This window comes from Anthonomus grandis, chromosome 22 (genome assembly GCF_022605725.1).
Source record: "Anthonomus grandis grandis chromosome 22, icAntGran1.3, whole genome shotgun sequence".
NCBI lineage: Eukaryota > Metazoa > Arthropoda > Insecta > Coleoptera > Curculionidae > Anthonomus > Anthonomus grandis.
This window is the reverse complement of record NC_065567.1, coordinates 10,122,073-10,140,576: the sequence shown is the minus strand read 5'-3', so window position 1 is coordinate 10,140,576 and position 18,504 is coordinate 10,122,073. Positions and strand designations below refer to the sequence as shown.

Sequence of the window (18,504 nt, the reverse complement as noted above, 5' to 3'; positions counted from 1 at the left end):
AAGAGGTGCTTTAATATTCTTCTTACTAAGAAGTGGTTTTTTGGCAGGTTTGCATGCTTTTAAACCTGCTTCAACTAGTCTGCGCTGTATCGTTCGAGAGGAAACATTGGAGCCCCTAGCTTCAGCCAGAATTTGCTTTGCTGACAGAAAAGGATTTGCCTGGGAGATCCTTTTAATTTTTCTATCCAGTTTCTTTGAAGTTTTTTTCGGTCTACCCGTTAACTACTTTTCCTCTAATTCGATAGTTCTGAATGGTCCTCGACACAACAGATTTTGAAACCCTTAGTTCTTGTTTTATTACATACTGTGATGTTACTATCTTATACGATGCAATAATTCTTTCTTTAAGATCAATAGAAAAACTTTTACCACGAGGCATTTTTAAACAAAATATAGATTTGATACCGACCAAAACCGATGTTTATCTACTAATGGTATGAACAACATCGATCAAGTCGCTTTATTTTTGTCCATGAGAAAATGCATAAAAACATACAACAATTTACTAATCTCTTGCTATTCATCACAAGAGGCAAAGAATGTTTAAATATGATTAACAAAGATATGTACTGATACTACAAAATTGTTCCTAATTATACGAGGTACAGTCAAAAAGTTTTTTAGGAATATTATAGCGTCGCTTAATTTTTGTCCGATACAGTATATATCATATGATATCATATGAGGTGAAATTATTTCCAGGTTTATTTACAGCGTAAGAAAATTAAATAAAACAGTGCCTTTTATACACTCAGACCTATTATAACTACTGGTATGGAGATTGCAATTTCGATTCATTTAAATTTATTTCTAAATGAAATATATAACTCAAAAAAATCATTTATTTTTTTGATGTAGGTCAGATCACGCGTCAGAAATTTATAAAAGAAAACGTTAAATTAATATTAAACAAATTTCATATTGCCTGCTTAATATCGTTTTTTCTATATAAAATTGTCTAATAGCCGAATGGAAAAGCTTAGGTTTATAGAATGTTCTACCACTTCCTCAGGTCAAGAATTTTATGACTAGTTGACTACTGCCAGATATGAATAATGGACCACATTCATTTCCTGGATTCAATTTCGTATTACTTCACGTTATAAGCTTCCGCTACGATTTACTTCAATTTTTTCTCAATAATTTGGTACAGCCTAGACCTACGTGCGAGACGAAACACAAGCCACCTAGTGAGACATCAAGTTAAAAAAAAACACATACAGAATAATTCCGGGTTCATCTCTGTTTAACTTGATGTTACGCCCCGTGGGCCTTTGCTCCACACATGGCTGATTTATGGATAGTCAGTCTCATTAAAATCTTTACATTTGTATATAGGAAAATAGAGTTTTGAGAAAAGGAAATGGTAAAGGTTGAAGAGACTTAAAACCTTCATAACTGTAATTTTTATATAATGTGATTTTGCTTTTTGTAATTGGTACTTTACAATGCATACAAATTTCTCATGCACGATTTGATGATAAAAAATGCATCAATGATTTTCGTTTTTTGATTCAAAGTTGCCCTGCGGCCTCTCCAATGCTAGTTCTGTTGAGATGGGCATTGCTGTTTGTATCTTAAAATGCTCGGGTATTTAGACATTAATATGCTTTAATTTACTGAGAATAATTAGGTTTTAACCTGGATATTTCCATATATTTTGAAAGAAACCAAGAGTATCATTAGAGAAAAAACAGTTTTAAAATCAGTAGATTTCATTCACAAAGGCATGTCGCGAAGTTACTAATCCATTTACATGAACCTCACATACGCATTATCGTTATTTAATGTCCGCATATTGTGTGAACATTTTTTCGAAAGTTCATGGTTATTTTACAATATTTAGATCATATTTTTTTAATATAATGTTTTTCTGTTTCGGAAATTTTCTTCCTTTTTACTTTTTGCCTTCTTTTAAAAATGCTAAAAAATAGTTTGCATTTAAAGTTTTTTTCAGCCAATTCCATTAATTAATTCGGAGGCATTATACAAAGCTTTTTGTTTCATTTTAGCCAGGACGACTTAAAATCGAAATTTTACTGCTAATCTAAATCTAACGAAATCATAAAATCAAATTAATATTCCGCAAAAAAAGTTATTAAAATATTTGAAGTGATTTTTTAAATTCTTCGCCAATACTTACGCGTTATTTATAAATGAAATTTCAACAGTACTTCACAGTACTGACTTATATATAGCATAATATATATAATATAATAAATGTGTTATATTAAATACATTTTTATTTGTTGCGAAAAAATATTTGTTACTATAGTAGATCCAAATTATATACTTTTATTTTTTTTAAACCTCACACAATCTCCTCAAACCGTATTTCATAAATTATTAAAGTTTATATCTTTTTATTAGTAGTTATTAACCCTTGTATTTATTATACACATCTTATAGTGAGGTATCGCTTCATATGTATATATTATTATGAAATGGTAATTCCGCTAATTACTTTCATAGTTTCTGTGATATTCTGCTGGTTTTTGTGGTTCATCTTGTTTGAGCTCCAGTTATTCAGGTTATATTATTGTGAATCCCTGTATTTTAAATTTTCTAGAATTTGTATATATTTATCTATAGGTTAACTCTTTTCTGGTAAAATTAAATACTTTACCAGAAAAGAGTTAACCTCTAGACAAACTATAAACTAACTAGATTAGGTTAGGTGTGTTATGAGTGGGGCACCTTGTGTCTGCGACCCTAGGTTTATTGTGGCTCATAAACTAACTAACAAATTATCTCCAAGCCTCAATTTCGAGAGTTATTTACAATTTAGCGAAAACGTTTTACTTTTTTTTAAAAAAACGGTATATTCTGTACTTTAGTGAATTATTATTATTTGGTAATCACGAAAAAAAAGATTGTAAAAAAGTGAAGCCGGTTAAAAAGGATCGCATAAATGAATAAATTGTACTTGCCTTCATCCATAGCCGTTTTTACAAAAAAAAAACCCTTTTGGAAAGCACTTAAAATTATGACATTTTTGAACAATAATATTCCCCAAAAAATGCACCTACTTAAGCAGTTTTTTTTTAATTACATATATGTTTATGTGAGATAAGTAATAAAAAACGATTAGATTTTTGTTCCTGTTACAGTAAATGAATGATAATATTAGTTTTATAATTTTAGTCAAACTTTTATGTTAACTTATGCGGAAAGAACCTGTAAAACTCAAAAACACTTAAAGAAAGATTGTACCAGGTAATCTATGATTCATTAGAACTAAATTAAAAGAAAAACCCTTTTTTCTGTAATTACATAAACGATGGCTTTAGACATAAAGATTATTTTATGTATGTTTCAAACAAAAATGTTATTTCAATTTTTAATGAAAATAAAAGTATATTTGTTTGCGAAGTATGCAAGAACAGTAACATAATATTTATGCTAAATGTGGCTTTCTAGGCAACAAAGCGTTAGGGATAACATATCTCCGCTATAATAAAATTATTTACAGGAATTTGCTTTTTTTGGAATGAGAACCTTAATGGTAATTTTAGTAGTTTGCGATTAAGAGCTCCCATTAAGCAAAGGATTTTTGTATAAATTCTAATTTTTTGATAAATCCCTTACCGCAAAAAGAAGATTACTAAATATTGAAATTTTTGTGAGTGCAATTTTTTTTATTGTATAAGATATAGGATAAAAATATAATCAAATATTCTATTGCTTTTCGAGTCACCCGTTATACTCGACCTCTATGATTGTGAGTTTCTGAAACTTCCTGTATATATTTCTTATTTATATATATTTTTAAATTTACATATTAGATAATAATATAGTCATATTTTTTGTCTATTTTAAATATTTTTCTTTTCTGCGTTTGAATTTGTTGTTTTCTTGCGTTTCCATCTTGTGCTAGATGTATTGCCTCCTGCTTTAAGTGTCCCGTCGTTCCTTTTAATCTATCGGTACACCTTACTGGGGACCGTTCTCTAGCTTCTTTTCCCTCGACCGGATTTTCATTTTTCGGATCACCTGTTTTTCTAGCTATGTGGCCAAAGTAACTGAGAGTTGCAAAGAGCATGCTTAGTATATGCTTTTTGATCTTTAATTGTTGTAGAATAGAGACGTTTGTTCCACCCATGACACTCTTTGATTGACACTCAGGATTTGTCTGTACCGCCATAATTCGAAAGCTTCAATTCTTTTTCGTCCATGTTTTAGCAGGGTAAACAGCAATTAGGAAGATCAAGGAATTGTTCTCACCATAAAAGAGTTTGGTCTCGCTATATTTGTATGAGTTTAGTTGTTGCTGTCCTGGCCATTGAAAATATTCTCTTTATATCCTCTCAGCTCAGCATCCTCCATATTTTGTTAACGATCCCAGATACATACAAACTTGTCCACCACATCCCGCTACGTTTTTGATATTGGATAGATTGATAATCATAACTTTTCATTATCATTTAAACCATATTCTCCACAATAGTTCTCCTCTGGTTCGTTATATTTAGCAGCTGTTCTTCGCCTGCTGCAATAACCAAGGTGCCGCGCCGTCCGCATACCTTAAGTTACTAATTTTTCTTCCTACAATCGATATTTTAACTTCCCAATCATCAAGGACTTTCTCGTAATTCATCGCTAAATATGCTGTAAAGGAGGGGCAAAAGTATGCATCCCTGTCTGACACCGGCATTTATCTTAAAAGCTCTCTGGATACCTACTATATGTCCTGTTCTAACCTTGGCGTTATTGTTTTAGTAGTCTCTTAATTAAAAATATCAGTTGCTTGGGGAAAACATCCATTTTGCCCATCACTCTCCATAGAAGTGACCAGTTTACAGAGTCATACGCTTTTCGTGAACTATACAAAGCTTTTGTATAGTTCACGAAGTACAAATATAATTTTATGTTGTCTTCTCTCACTTTCTTAGTGATCTATCGGACATTGAGTAGATTTATATATTGTTAATATATGAGTACTTAAATTAGTATTCTCTATGTTTTTATATATACCTAAACATTGTTTTTATCTCTTATACAAGTAAACTAATTAATGGTTTTGAAATACTAAATTTAGGCTGGTGTACACAAATTTAATACATATTAAACTTAATTTACTGCTTACTATCTTAGCTGAGTAACTAATATCTTATGTCTTCTTCTTTGGGTGCCAACTTCTATCGGAGGTTGGATATCATCTATTCTTACTTTATTTTCAGCCATTCTAAAAAGTTCTATTCAGCTACAGTTAAACCAATCCCTTAAATTTCTTTAAACCATGCAAGTGTAGGAGACTTGCATGCCAATGCTTCTTCTTCTGTTTATCTTTCCTTGCAGAATTTGTCTAAGCATCCTATATATTTCCTCTCATTATATGTAATAGATATGTTAACTTTCTTGCTTTTATGGTTTCAGTTACTCGATATTCTTTACCCATTTCTCGAAGTATTTCCATGTTTATTTTGTCTTTACGTCTTTATGTTTATAGTTTCTTTGTCTCCATGGTATCCTGAGCACTATAAGAACTCTATAACACCACATTTTAAATGATTGCAGTTTGTTTCTGTGTTCTTGTTTAAGTATCCAGCTTTCCAGTCCATAATATAATGTTGAAAACATATAGCACCTCATTCAGTTCTTACTCTTAGTTCTATTGTGAGATCTCTGAAGCAGAGGATTGTTTTCAGTAATTTTTGTTTCAGATGTATTTTCGAACTCTTTCTATTGGTCGATCTAGTAATCGTATGTTCAGCTTTTTTGTTATTACCATATGTTTAGTCTTTTTATGTTTATTTTTAATCCCTTCTGTTCACAAGATATACTGGTTCTATTTAATAGTTTTTGAAGATCGTCCGCGGAGCTTGCCATAATCACTGTCTCATCCGCAAATTTCGTATTGTTTATTACTTTTCCTAATAATAAATGAAAAATTTATTCCTTCATGCTCCGATAGTAGTGCCTCTTCAAAAATTGAGGGTTGTGACCTCTTCAGGGTTGTGACATAACACAACCCTGTCTCACTTCTCTTCTTATTTCTATTTCTGGGCTTTTTTCATAGTGGATAATGAACAATTATTGATTCCAGTAAAGATTTCTTTTTATTCTTAGGTCTCTGTTATCTATGTTTTTTGTTCTATAAATTTTCACTAGTTTTTCATGTCTTACCTTATCGACGGCTTTTTTGTTGAAGTCAACTTAACAGAAATGCATAGCGATGTTCATGTCTAGACACATCTGTGCTAACACATTTAGTGCAAACAACGCCTCCCTGGTACTTCATCCGTTTCTGAAGCCAAATTGATTGTCATCTATTTCTTCTTCTAGTTTTTTATTAATGCGTCTATTTATTCCTTTCAAAAATAACTAGAGTGCGCGACTTATTAAAGATATTGTTCTGTATTCACAATAGCCTTTACCGATTATGGTTTTTGAGAAAGCGCAGAAGAGTAACCATTATTCCGATATATATATCTTTTGTATACTTCGTTAAATAAGTCCAGTAGCCTATCCAATGTATCTGTTTGTTACGGCCAGTTTTAATTATGTTTTTTATATTTTTAAAAACTCACTATCTTCCATTTATCCTAATCTAGTGTCTCCAAGAAACTCATTAATATATTCCGTCCATTTTTTTAGTTTTTGATTTGTATCCAAAATTAGCTTCCCGTTTGCATCTTTGAGTATTCCTGGTTTTATCTTTTATCTCCTCTATCTTTTCACATTGTTTTTTAGCCGTTTTTCCTTTGCTTGCTTAATTTTATGTTTTATTTGCTTGCTTATCTCTCTATATTTTATATAATCTCTGTTTTTGAACTGCCGTCTTTTGTCTATTAACTCCCGGATCTCCCCTGTCATCCATTATTTTTTTTTGAATGTTTTTGGTCTCAACACTTTCTTTTGATTCTTAGGTATTTCATCTACTCATTTGAAGCTATATGTTTTTTCTATATCAGTATTTTAGAGAATTTCTTCTTTTATAACCTTTAGTCCTTTGTTTATTTTCCTCTGTCAAATTTTATTTTGTTTTCGTATGTCTTAATCTTGTAGTGTCAATTCGAGTATTTTCGGAGCTTCTTCTGAAGCAAATATCATTATAAGCCTAGTTTCGATTGATACCAGATTATGACCTGCTCCTATGTCGGCATTTACATAAGTTTTTCCGACATGATTGCGTTTTTGTATCTTTGTCTAGTGAATACATAGTCAATTTAGTTTCGTACGATCTTATCTGCTGGTATTTTCCATATGTAAAGTCTCTGTTATTGAACGTTATTGTCGATACGTCCGATATTGAACAATATATTTATTATTACAAAATTGTTGTTTTGGCAGAATTCAATAAGTTTATCGCTCCTTTCATTCCTAACTCCATAACCACCTGTGCATTCTTCTACTTTCTTATCTCAATACCCAAAATTTGAATTTGAGTAATATTTTGACTAATTTTTTGAACGGTAAATCCATATGTAGTAGAAATTTTTAATTTCAGAAAAAATATGCAATAAAAATGCAGTACAATTTAAAAGATTCTATTTATAACGTTAAGATTCAAAAAAATAACTTTACTAGGTTTAATTTACCATGCTAACTTTAAAAACTAGGCAAATTTTTACATATCAAATAAATTAGATTTACACTCTGACTTTCTATTAATTCTCATTTTTTCATATCAAAATCTACTTACTATGAATATCTTCTTATTTGGTATTTAAGATGTATTTATAAAATGTTTTCTTTAAAATTAAATTATTCGATATCCTAATTTCTTGCCAACTATTTATGAAAATAGTTATATTGGCAAAAAACTTAGTATCATTAGCAGTATTTTTAACTTTGCCGATAATTCTCTTACGTAGAGCCAAAGTGTTACTAAATGTAATTATAAAAGCTTCAGGAATTGAATTTCAAAATGTTATCCGGAATTAAACTTTATTACTCTAAGAGAGGTTACATCCTTGTGACGTTGAGTCAACATACGGCTGTTTTAAAAATCAATAGTTGACAGGTGGATTAAATGAAGTTTATACAGGTACGCCACTGGAAATGGCATCGAGAAAGCAATTAGGGTTGGCAACAGCGCCCTGACGGTATCATGGAGTGGCGGCAGCGCAGTGCCCTTGCGTAGGAGGGCACGCGGCCGGCCTTGCCCTCGGCGATCGATTTTGCCACCCCCTTACCATCACATCACAGCCGTCCGCCTTTTTAAATCGGGTCAGTGTGTTTGCGGGTGGCCTCCTTTCTTATCAATTTCTATTTCACATTAGCTACATACCGAAGCCTTTGCCTACCTGGAGATATTAATGTCCTAAAGCTACTAGATAGGGTTGAGTTTATCGATATATCGACTAGTGGATAGAAAGGGTTGAAAGGGCGTTATTTTTATTCTCGGTTTTCCGATTTTGGGAAATTTTCCTTCTAAAATATCGGTTCGTGTAATGCCGTGGTTTAATGGAACAGCCCTATTATAAGTTCGGTCGAACTTAAATTCCTGCTGATAAAATAAACCTGCTCTTCTCCCTACACCGAAACACCTTTAGCCACTTGATTGGGTGGGTTATCATTATGTATGTCATATGAAGCGAAACGGGGAGATATACGTTCGTAATTTGTAAAATATGTTAGATTCGCTGTATTAGATAATTTATAGATAAGCAACTGCAGTTATATAGAAGAATATCGTCAACAATTTGACAAATGTATTAGTAATAAATTATAAGCTTACCATAATTTAAAAAAAGACCTATAATAAGTTGCAAGTAATAGAATATTAAAAAAACTTTAGCAAAAATGGATCTAATAAGTCAGGATCCGAGACGTAACATAAAACCGAAATAAAATATAAAGATTTAGGTACTGAAAATTGCATATAACTTTCGTTGCATTTGAATATATCATCATGTAGTACGTATTATGACTAACAAGCTATGAAAAGACTTAACTATAGATACATACGTTTTTATCGCTTTTAGTAAACATTCACTATTATTCAAAAAATAATTAATACATACTTAAAAAGTACAGACAACAATAATCTCAATGACCGCATTAGCTAAAAACATATACTGCCAACAAATAAGGTGAGAAGCAAATATACAATCACATGTATGTTATTATTTATCTTATAAATTAATTTTAATAAATAAGTAATGTTAAAACCCACTTTGTTAAAGTAAGGAAGTAAAATAACTAATTTAGAAATATACACCACTTAAATGTACCATCATAAGAATAATCAACTTGATTTATCGTCAAAGCTTTTGCGAAAATCTAATCAATCTTACTTATTGTATATGAAGTAAAAAATACACAAAAGTCAAAGCTTTGCTAGTGACAGGACAAACAAAATGTTAAATAGTATAGCTTACAATAAGATCACAAACCAAACAAATGAATATACTATTTATACCTAAAGTAACAAAGATGTGAAATAATAATAAATTAAAATTCAAAACTTTTTTTTGTTTGTAATACAGATTTATAGTTATAACACAATAATAATAGTAAATATAATCGCGATTATATAACCGATCCACAAGACTCGTTTGAATACAAGCTGGTGTGAAGTAATAAGATAAATCTTTAAAATTGTATTGAAAATTTAATTAGAAAGTCAACATAGAAAAGAGTTAAATGTTAGCATTTATCAATTTTGTCAAAATCGGGTAAATAATTTTATTAAAAGTGTAATTTAATTCGCAATCAACTTTTCATAGTTCATTTCATAAATGTCTACTATTTTTTCTATGAAATTTCAATCTGATTCGGCAGTAACATATTTAATTCGCGCAAAATTTAATAATTTTTAGTGTATTTTTACATTAACAATTAATTTATATACATATTTACGGATGTCAGGGTCCAGGAATAACTTATATCATCAAATGTTTTAAATATTTTATATATAATATGTAAATATACAGTGATTAAAGTATGTTTGTAAGTATACTTAAAGTTACATATATTAAAAAATACAAAATATTTCGAAATATCAGTAAAAGAACGACTACACAGACCCCAAATAGTACCGACCAGTCAGCCTTACCAGTTTTCTGCTGAAGACAATGGGGAGGATCGATGCCTGAAAAAAGGCTTCTTGGTTATAAGACCCCTGCGTGTGTAACAATACGCCTACCAGACGAGCAATTATCGGACCTGACCCTACACCTCTTCGGGTGGAGGATTCTCTGGCAAATGGAAGGCCTGTTTGGGCGTTTCTAGATATTGACCAGGCGTTTGATAACACTCCTGCTATGATAGGAGTGTCTGCCGGGCACTCAAATGTCACGGCTTAAAACTCTGCCTGATAAAATGAATAGAGGCCATGCTTTCGCAACGCTATGTATCTGATCAGTTTAAGGGTGAGATTCTCAAAACATTAGCGGCTAAGGGCTTTCAACAGGGAGGTCCTTATTGTCATCAATCCCGTGGTTCCAAGTAGTCGACCGCCTAAACAATTATTTAAACATGGCTGGCCTATACACGCAGGCTTACATAGACCACAGGCCGGATTACAATGATAACCACCTTTGCCCGGGGAAGAAAACCGCCACAATGTAGGGCCCAATGATGAGGACCCTACGTATAGTGTATAAATGATGACTCTCGGAAGGCCTAAGATCAACCTCAAAAAAGCAGAGCGGCTACTTTTCACAAGGAGAGGTAATTTTGGTACACCACCTGTTGTATCTCTGAGAGGCGTGCAGTTGTAACACTCCAGGATAGATCGGTTTTTGGGAATTACATTATATTGCAAACTCTCCTGATACTATATGACGCAGACTGACTAGAGATGTGCGGATAGTATCTACTCAATACTTTAATATCTGATACATGCGCAGATTCGAAGTAATCGAATCCTTCGACCCCAACTACTCGTTACTCGAATACTTTTTTGAATCCTAAATTTCGAAGTCATCGGTGGCTGCTTATGCGTACTAAATATATTTTATAAGTAAAATATGGCAATATTGTTAATAAAATGAAATAAACCAAATGAAATAAAATAAATAATTAATCAATAATACCTATTTATATTTACCCGGTTGTTCTAGGTAAAAGTATTTGAATTCGTTTGTCTTGCCCGATTACTTGATTATTTTTTATTAGCATAAGTATTAAAGTATAATTTTGTAATATCTTACTAAAACTTGATAACCCTTTGATATACTCAAAAAATTTAACAAACGCCAAAGCAAGCCCTAAATTTAATATAGGTATTCATATAAAATCTTAATATTGGCCTGTATGTTCGCTAACAACTAACAAGTCATGACTACTTTGTAACGAATACAAAGTAAAGTATCAGTATCTGCTCGGTACCTATAAAAGTAATCGTTGCACATCACTAAGACTGATGCCTGGTGATATTACTGCATGATCGTGACCCCCCCCTCTCCCCCCCGTTGAAATTCGGACAGAAAATCATAAATTGCGCAATACAGTCGTATCAATAAAGTTCAACTTTTCTGGGTATCGGGCTATGCTGGAAGCGGACTTTCTTGCTAGACTGCGATCTGCAAAACGGCTGGTAAGCCCCGAACCTTTAAATGGTATAGCGAAATATGTAGCTGTTGCAACAATGAAGAGTCTGCCGTCCCTGTGTGGTCCCTCCGAAGATGGACGGAAGCAGCTGTCATTAGACAGGTGCCTCTGGTAAACCTCCATTAGGAGACCTATGTGCATAAAAGCCTCTTTGTCGCCCACTGGCTTACCATCGAAATTACATTAAATCATTGAAAAAAGGTTATTAAAGTAGTGTTTTGTCCATCATATGGTACCGATTTTCTACAAATTAATTTAATAATTTTTGTAGTGCGGATTATAAAAATGCCTTTATTAAATAATTATAGAAATAATATATAAGCAATATATTTAACTGTTTTGAGTTAAATAAATGACTCACGGAAGTAGACTTCGAACTATATCCCTTAGTACAAATGTATAATTTTGAATTTTAATATGCTATAATTTTCAATGTTTTAATGAAAAATATTTTATTTATTTCAGGTTGCAAAACCAGGGGAACAAACCTTATAGGACTAAGAATACGAGTCGCATCCCGACTCTTGTTGGATTTTCCGCGACGGGTTTTATTTTAAGTTTTTCAAAATTGCTGCCATGGGTCGCAAAAAAATACAAATATCCAGGATTACAGATGAACGAAACCGACAGGTAATTAAAACAAAAATATCGATCTATTGGAAAAAGCATCATAAAAGTATAACCTGCAAATGAATTTACAAGAATATGATGAGCAGTAATAATGAAATTAAATAAAGGTTAAAAAAAAGTATGAAGGGTAGTACATCAATATTTTTTTTCATTTTTAAAGCTGTTAGATGAAATATTCTCTTATAGAAATCTATTTTTATTTTTGATAACTCGAATTTTTTTGAATGTTTTTAAGGTAATATAAATAGTTAGATCCCTTCCAACCCAGCTTAATTTGTTTTAATAGTGTTACATTTTGAGACTTTAAACTCAGCATCAAATTGGGGAGTTTTATTACCCCTTGAAAATATTTTGTCTATCTAACATACATGTGTTATAGGGTGTCAATTTGAAAACTTTCAATGCAAATATGTCTGAAATAAAAAAGTTAGAAAAGGGCAATTTAGTATGAATATTATACAGATAGGGGGAACCACAACCACCATATTTTGGCTATGGGGTGCGTCGCGTCTTGGGCTCGATGCACCCCAACCCCAATATTATAAATAGCACTACCTTTTTTGTGATACCTTAAATTAAAGTTCTTTGGGAGTAGTATTCACCTGCATAAAAATTTTTCCCAAAATTTTATACAGGGTCAAAGAAAGGTATAAGTTAAATAAAATAAACACTGTTTTATAAAGGGATCTCAAATAGTACTCGCATCGGAACTTATGTTACATTAAGTAAAATTCAATAATCAAAAATCATCGCTGTTCACCCTTTACTGTGTAATATGCCATTTTATTTCTATTTTTTTCTATAAAGCTCCTATAAGTTGTTGATCTTGTCACATCTCCTGATCGTGTCAAATTTCAATCGAATATTTTAAATCAGTCTTACTGCGAATTGCTAATATTTTTAATACACGTGATACATAGCAAGATATGTAGTAAGTTTATTTTTTTTAGTCAGATTTGTTTACTATATTTTAGTGCTATTTATACAGTTTTACGATGATAGCTCTATATTCCTACCATACAATATAAGCTTTCCCTTATGCTTGTATTTTGACTTAAAATATGAATCCTATATCTTACTTTTTTTATTGCTGTTGTATTCAAAAATTAGCTCTTTATAGTTACTAACCTCCTTTATTCTTAAAATCTCAATTCCACACCAAGATTATAAATTAAGTTTTGATTTTTTTCTTTCGATTTAACCTAAGGTAGATAGAAAAACAAATTCAGCTATCTGTAGACATATTTCACAAAAAAAGGTACATATCTACCATAATATCATAAAGTATAAATTTTTTAAAAAGTTGAATCTATCAAAAAAGTGAGATTTTTTAGAGTAAAGACAGGATGAACATTAACGTTTATGTATTTAAAAAATCATTAAAGTTGATAAAAATTAATGTTTTAACATTATGACAAATAACATAACTTCTTTTGATTATTTTCATTTGTATTTATATGCATTAGCAAATTTAAATCACTGACCGATTTTTAAATGAATTTTATCATTTAAATTAATTAATTAAAATATATTATAGTTAATATAAAAAATGTATACTCAAGTTTTTTACTATAAATTATTATTTTGATTTAAATTTTCATTAACTGAACTTACCAGCTTTAACTCTTTTTGCTATAAAAATAAAGAAAAATTAAAAAACAAATGTGTACAAACAAAATTATTCAATTAACATTATTCACCATTGATATATGCAACTTTACATCGCATTATAATAAAATGACTTTATTCTTCTTAGGTAACTTTCAATAAACGTAAATTTGGCGTAATGAAGAAGGCATATGAACTATCGGTTTTGTGCGATTGCGAGATAGCACTTATTATATTCAGTAGCAGTAACAAGCTGTACCAATATGCCAGTACGGACATGGATAAAGTACTTCTCAAGTACACGGAATACAACGAGCCTCACGAATCACTGACCAACAAAAATATTATCGAGGTACATCAAAACCAGCAGCAACTGGGCTAGTAATACTTGGCTTATGCACAATAATCACGATAACTTCGCATAATGAATAGCTTACGGGTGCAATAAGTGCAACGGGGTGTAGAAAATTCAGACAATGTTAAAACTTTTTTTTTCAATATTAAAATAATTTTTTCAAATTATGTATCTGCATGGAAATTGTTTTTTTTTCGTCAGCTTTTATAAATCAGAATGTCTAGATTTTTTATAACTCTCTCCTAATGGCTTTGTTTTTAAAAACATTATAAATTTTGACGTATCTTTTATTATTTAGTTATCGAAACATTTTGCATTTGCCTAATGTTATTAACACAAGTTGTTGCTTCAAATTGAAATTCACATAATTTTTTCTAATTTACCTATTTTATGTGCAAAATTAAATCTAACAATAAATCTAACCTAGAAGTAGTTTTGTAGGTATTAAGTACAGTGTTATAAAAAATACACATTTTGTGATTGAAATTTGAAATGTGAAAAAAATGTTCGAAAATGTTTTTTAGAGGCGGATGATGGCAAGAACACTTGCCGAATTGCATCACTCCTGAAATTAGAGGATTTTTTATTTGTGGAGAAAAGACTTCCCCTACTAACTTTTCAATATTTATTAGATAATTTTTATTATCGATCTGATGTTGTCTTAAAGGCCGGTCTAGTTCCTCCTTGAGGTATACTTTAGGGTCGTTATCCTGCTGATATATACCGGTCAATGGTAAATTATTGTCATAAAATAGTAACATTAGATTTTTTAGAATATCTAATTATAGAAATCTATTCATAATATCCTCAATAACACGTAATGGTCCTATACCGTACCCAGAAAAGCAACCCCATATCATGCAGGGTCCACCACCATTCTTTACAGTAGGCTTTGTGTACTTTGGCTTAAATTTTTTTCCATCTAGGCGATATACCCACGATATTTCATCAGACCCAAATTAAATTTATTTTCATCAGTAAAAAGAACTTTTTTCCAGCTGTTGCCCAATCCAAATATTTTTTGGCAGAGTTGAGTTGGGCCTTCTGGTTCTTCCAGCTGATTAGCATTTTTTTAGTGGCTCTTCTCATAATAATCTTACTCTTTAGACGTCCTTGTATGGTCTTAGAACTAATATTACCGCCAATATATTGCTCTTTAAGGAATCACGTGTTTTAAAATTGGAAATTTAAAAAACTAAGCATTTCACTTGTCGTACACCACTCTTTTGTGTATCAACTATTTTTGTACGAAGATCTTCCGACAAATATCTTCTGCGAGGCATATTCACTAAAAAACCTATCAACAGACTCACAAAAAGCGAAATAAATACTAAATTTGATTAATTCTTATGTAAGTTTATGTGGGTTTATTTCTTATTTAAAAGTAATTTAAATTGAAGTAAGATGTTTACAATAGATGATTAAATCATAAAAGAAATGTTTTTCTCGTTCTAACTTTAATTACTCTTGTCATGAAGAATGTTTGCCAAAGTAAAAACACTAAAATAGATAGAAAACTATAGAACAAGAGAGAACTTTGTCGTGAATCACACGAAGCATTCGCTCTCTTCGCGCTGATTCTCTATATTTACTCCTTAGTGGAAATATTAAACAAGAAATTGATCGTTTTGTTTTGTTTATTGGCAGCCTTTGCTAAAATCAATATAATATTTTAACAAGTTTAATAATTTTTAACAAGTCAGGTTAGTTCAATGTTTGAAAAGCAATATTGAATAATGAGTTTTTATTTTTAATTTCATGATACAATTGTTTGCCTTGGGTTTACTTAAGCACTTGGTAAATTAGTACTATACTTACCACAAACTTTTATATTCCTAACACTTACTAATACTATTTGATAACATTATAAAAGCTAGAGTAGCTATAAGTTAATGAAGAAGATGAAATTATGCTTTTTAAATTTTCAAAAATTTACATTATATTTCTCTGGCACAGAATATTTTTTACATTAAAAAAACTAGTTTACAAAAAAGCATTTTCAAGTTTTCTTCCCGGATTTCTTTAAATAATTGCCGCGTATAATTTTTGTCATCTTTGGCCAAAATTATACCCGAGTGTTTTTCTCCATGAGCTGGTCCACTGACACTTGCAGGCACTTAATAAGAAGGAGCATAAAAACGGAGTGATGAGCCCCGAGAGCCCAGAACCTGAAACAGAATACCAGCTCACACCAAGGACGGAAGCGAAATACAGTAAAATCGATGAAGATTTTCAAATGATGTTGCAGAGGAACCAGTCAATTAACGGACAAAGGGTTAGTCCTGTTAGTATTTTGGATTTAATTCTATATTACCACTTTTGAAAGTATAGATATTAGTTATATTAATAATACGTAACATTTTTTTCAAAAATCTCATAAGCATATTCTTTGTCTACTTGATATAATCTTATTTCTTTAAATTACAGTCTTAACTTGAATGAGCTCTCTGGGTAAATTTCATGATCATAAAATAATGGAAAAATTCAGTCTAATTATTATTAAAACTTTATGGTTTCAGACCTTATTCTTATAATTGTAACAAACAATAATTTTAGCAACTTATTTGTAATTATATTTTAATATTAATAAAAATTGATTCAATTGTTATTAAAGTGGTATTATGTATTACTAGTATAACTGTATTAATGCCAAGAACTGTAGTACTTTGTCCTAATTTAAACTTTGTAAATAACGTTTTAGGTTAGTATGGGATCGTCAAACTACTCGCAACCAGTATCAGTTCCAGTTAATATAAGCTACGGTGATTCGGGTCTCCTACAATCTAGTCCGCAAATGGCACATCCTAGTATAAGTCCACGACCTTCTTCTTCAGAAACAGATTCAGTTTATCCTACTGGAGGCATGTTAGAAATGAGTAATGGGTAAGTGTCTTTAATTGGAAAAAAATGATAAAAGTCTATATATTTCAACAAGTCTGATCACTAACTCGGATTCTCCGGATTCGGCATTGTCTAGTAAGATGGTCACCGACGGATATGGTAGGGGCATGGGGTCAGTCCAATGTTGACCGAGTGTGCAAAGCATAAAGTTTACATTATTTGTTTTTCTGCATTTATTGATATTTTAAACGTTGAAATCATATCAACCATCAACTGAAAAATCGGTACAATTTTTAGATAAGTCTTTTTAATTTAAAAGTAATGAGACAAATAAATGTTAAAAAATTCTCTCCATTCAGTTTAGCAGGGCATTTGAAAGTTTTCATTGAGATATTGTATTAAAAAGGAATGTGCTAACGTACATTAAACTTAAAGAAAAAAGCCTTTTTAAAACGAAATAACAATATATATTACACCAATTTTAAATTGACAGAGTCAAGATTATCAACATTCGCATTTAGAAGAAGGCAATGCACGATATAAGGGTGAATTTGCATTGTTTGCTTTTAAGGCGAGATTGACCATAAATGTACAAATTCTTGCCAAAGAAATCCTACAAAGATAAACCGTTTAGAAATTATATATGTCACTTTACAAAATATTTATTATTTTCAAAAAAATTTTGTCAAAGAGGAAGTAAAAATTCTTAAATACCGGATAGTGCAGGCTTCAGTTTAAAAAAAAAACAGTTTTAGTAAATACATACAGTCTTATATCTTAACTTGTATTTTCATAGTGGGTACATAATCTTTAAAAGAGTTGCGACAAATAATTTTTTATTTCAGTCTTTTCAGAATTAAGCTTCATCTGTGGTTTTGGTAATCACTGTATTTTATATTATATTACGTCATTTGATCTTTTGTTCGCAAAACTATTTTTTGGTAAGAGTAATGAAAACGGCTTACTCAATTCACCAGTTTCACATAATAGCTTAATGAAAAAGTCAAAAAATTATTTAGTGAATAATTTCTTTTAATCACCCCATATATACTAAGTAATATCTGAGACTGTTTTACTTAATGGGTTGAAATCGTTATTGCCATATATTTATTTCTTTCAAAATAAAACCTGAACTTTATAAAAACCTTTTTTTATTTAAGTGCTATATTGAGCTTGTAGTTACTTTGTATCTCGAAAATTAAGTCAATAATTTGACTTTCTATTGTAAATTTTTTCCAAAGCTAAGACTAATAGATAAAATATAATATAATATAATAAGGAAATAAAAAGTAATATAAATAATATTTCATTTTATTTCCCCCGTATGATTTTCGGACGAGATCTTCGCAAATCATCTTGCATCCTGTCGATCGATGTTCCGTCTTGTTGAAATGTATATACTTCTTCTGTACAGTTAAACTTTTGGCTTAGATACCTGTCCATTTAAAATACTCCTAAAGTTAAGTTAGGGAGGTTTAAAATGAACTAATGTACTAAATATATGTATGTCAACTAGATATAGAGACCTGCGAAAAAACTTGTTTAATCATTGATCGAAAATTTGTTTT

General features: G+C 30.8%; 1 protein-coding gene across 13 annotated transcripts in view; it reads left to right on the top strand.

Moving 5' to 3' along the window:
* The window catches only part of LOC126748785 (myocyte-specific enhancer factor 2), a 150,621-nt gene that overhangs the window by 124,607 nt on the left and 7,510 nt on the right, over positions 1 to 18,504 (top strand). For 10 of the 13 annotated variants that reach the window (XM_050458236.1, XM_050458240.1, XM_050458237.1 and 7 more), the window contains 4 exons: positions 11,968 to 12,132; positions 13,889 to 14,092; positions 16,209 to 16,379; positions 16,797 to 16,978. In XM_050458236.1, the coding sequence (XP_050314193.1) occupies positions 12,079 to 12,132; positions 13,889 to 14,092; positions 16,209 to 16,379; positions 16,797 to 16,978 (611 nt within the window). In that variant the 5' untranslated portion in view covers positions 11,968 to 12,078. The remainder of the gene's footprint in view (positions 1 to 11,967; positions 12,133 to 13,888; positions 14,093 to 16,208; positions 16,380 to 16,796; positions 16,979 to 18,504) is intronic. The other 3 variants (XM_050458246.1, XM_050458245.1, XM_050458247.1) reach the window with 3 other exon arrangements.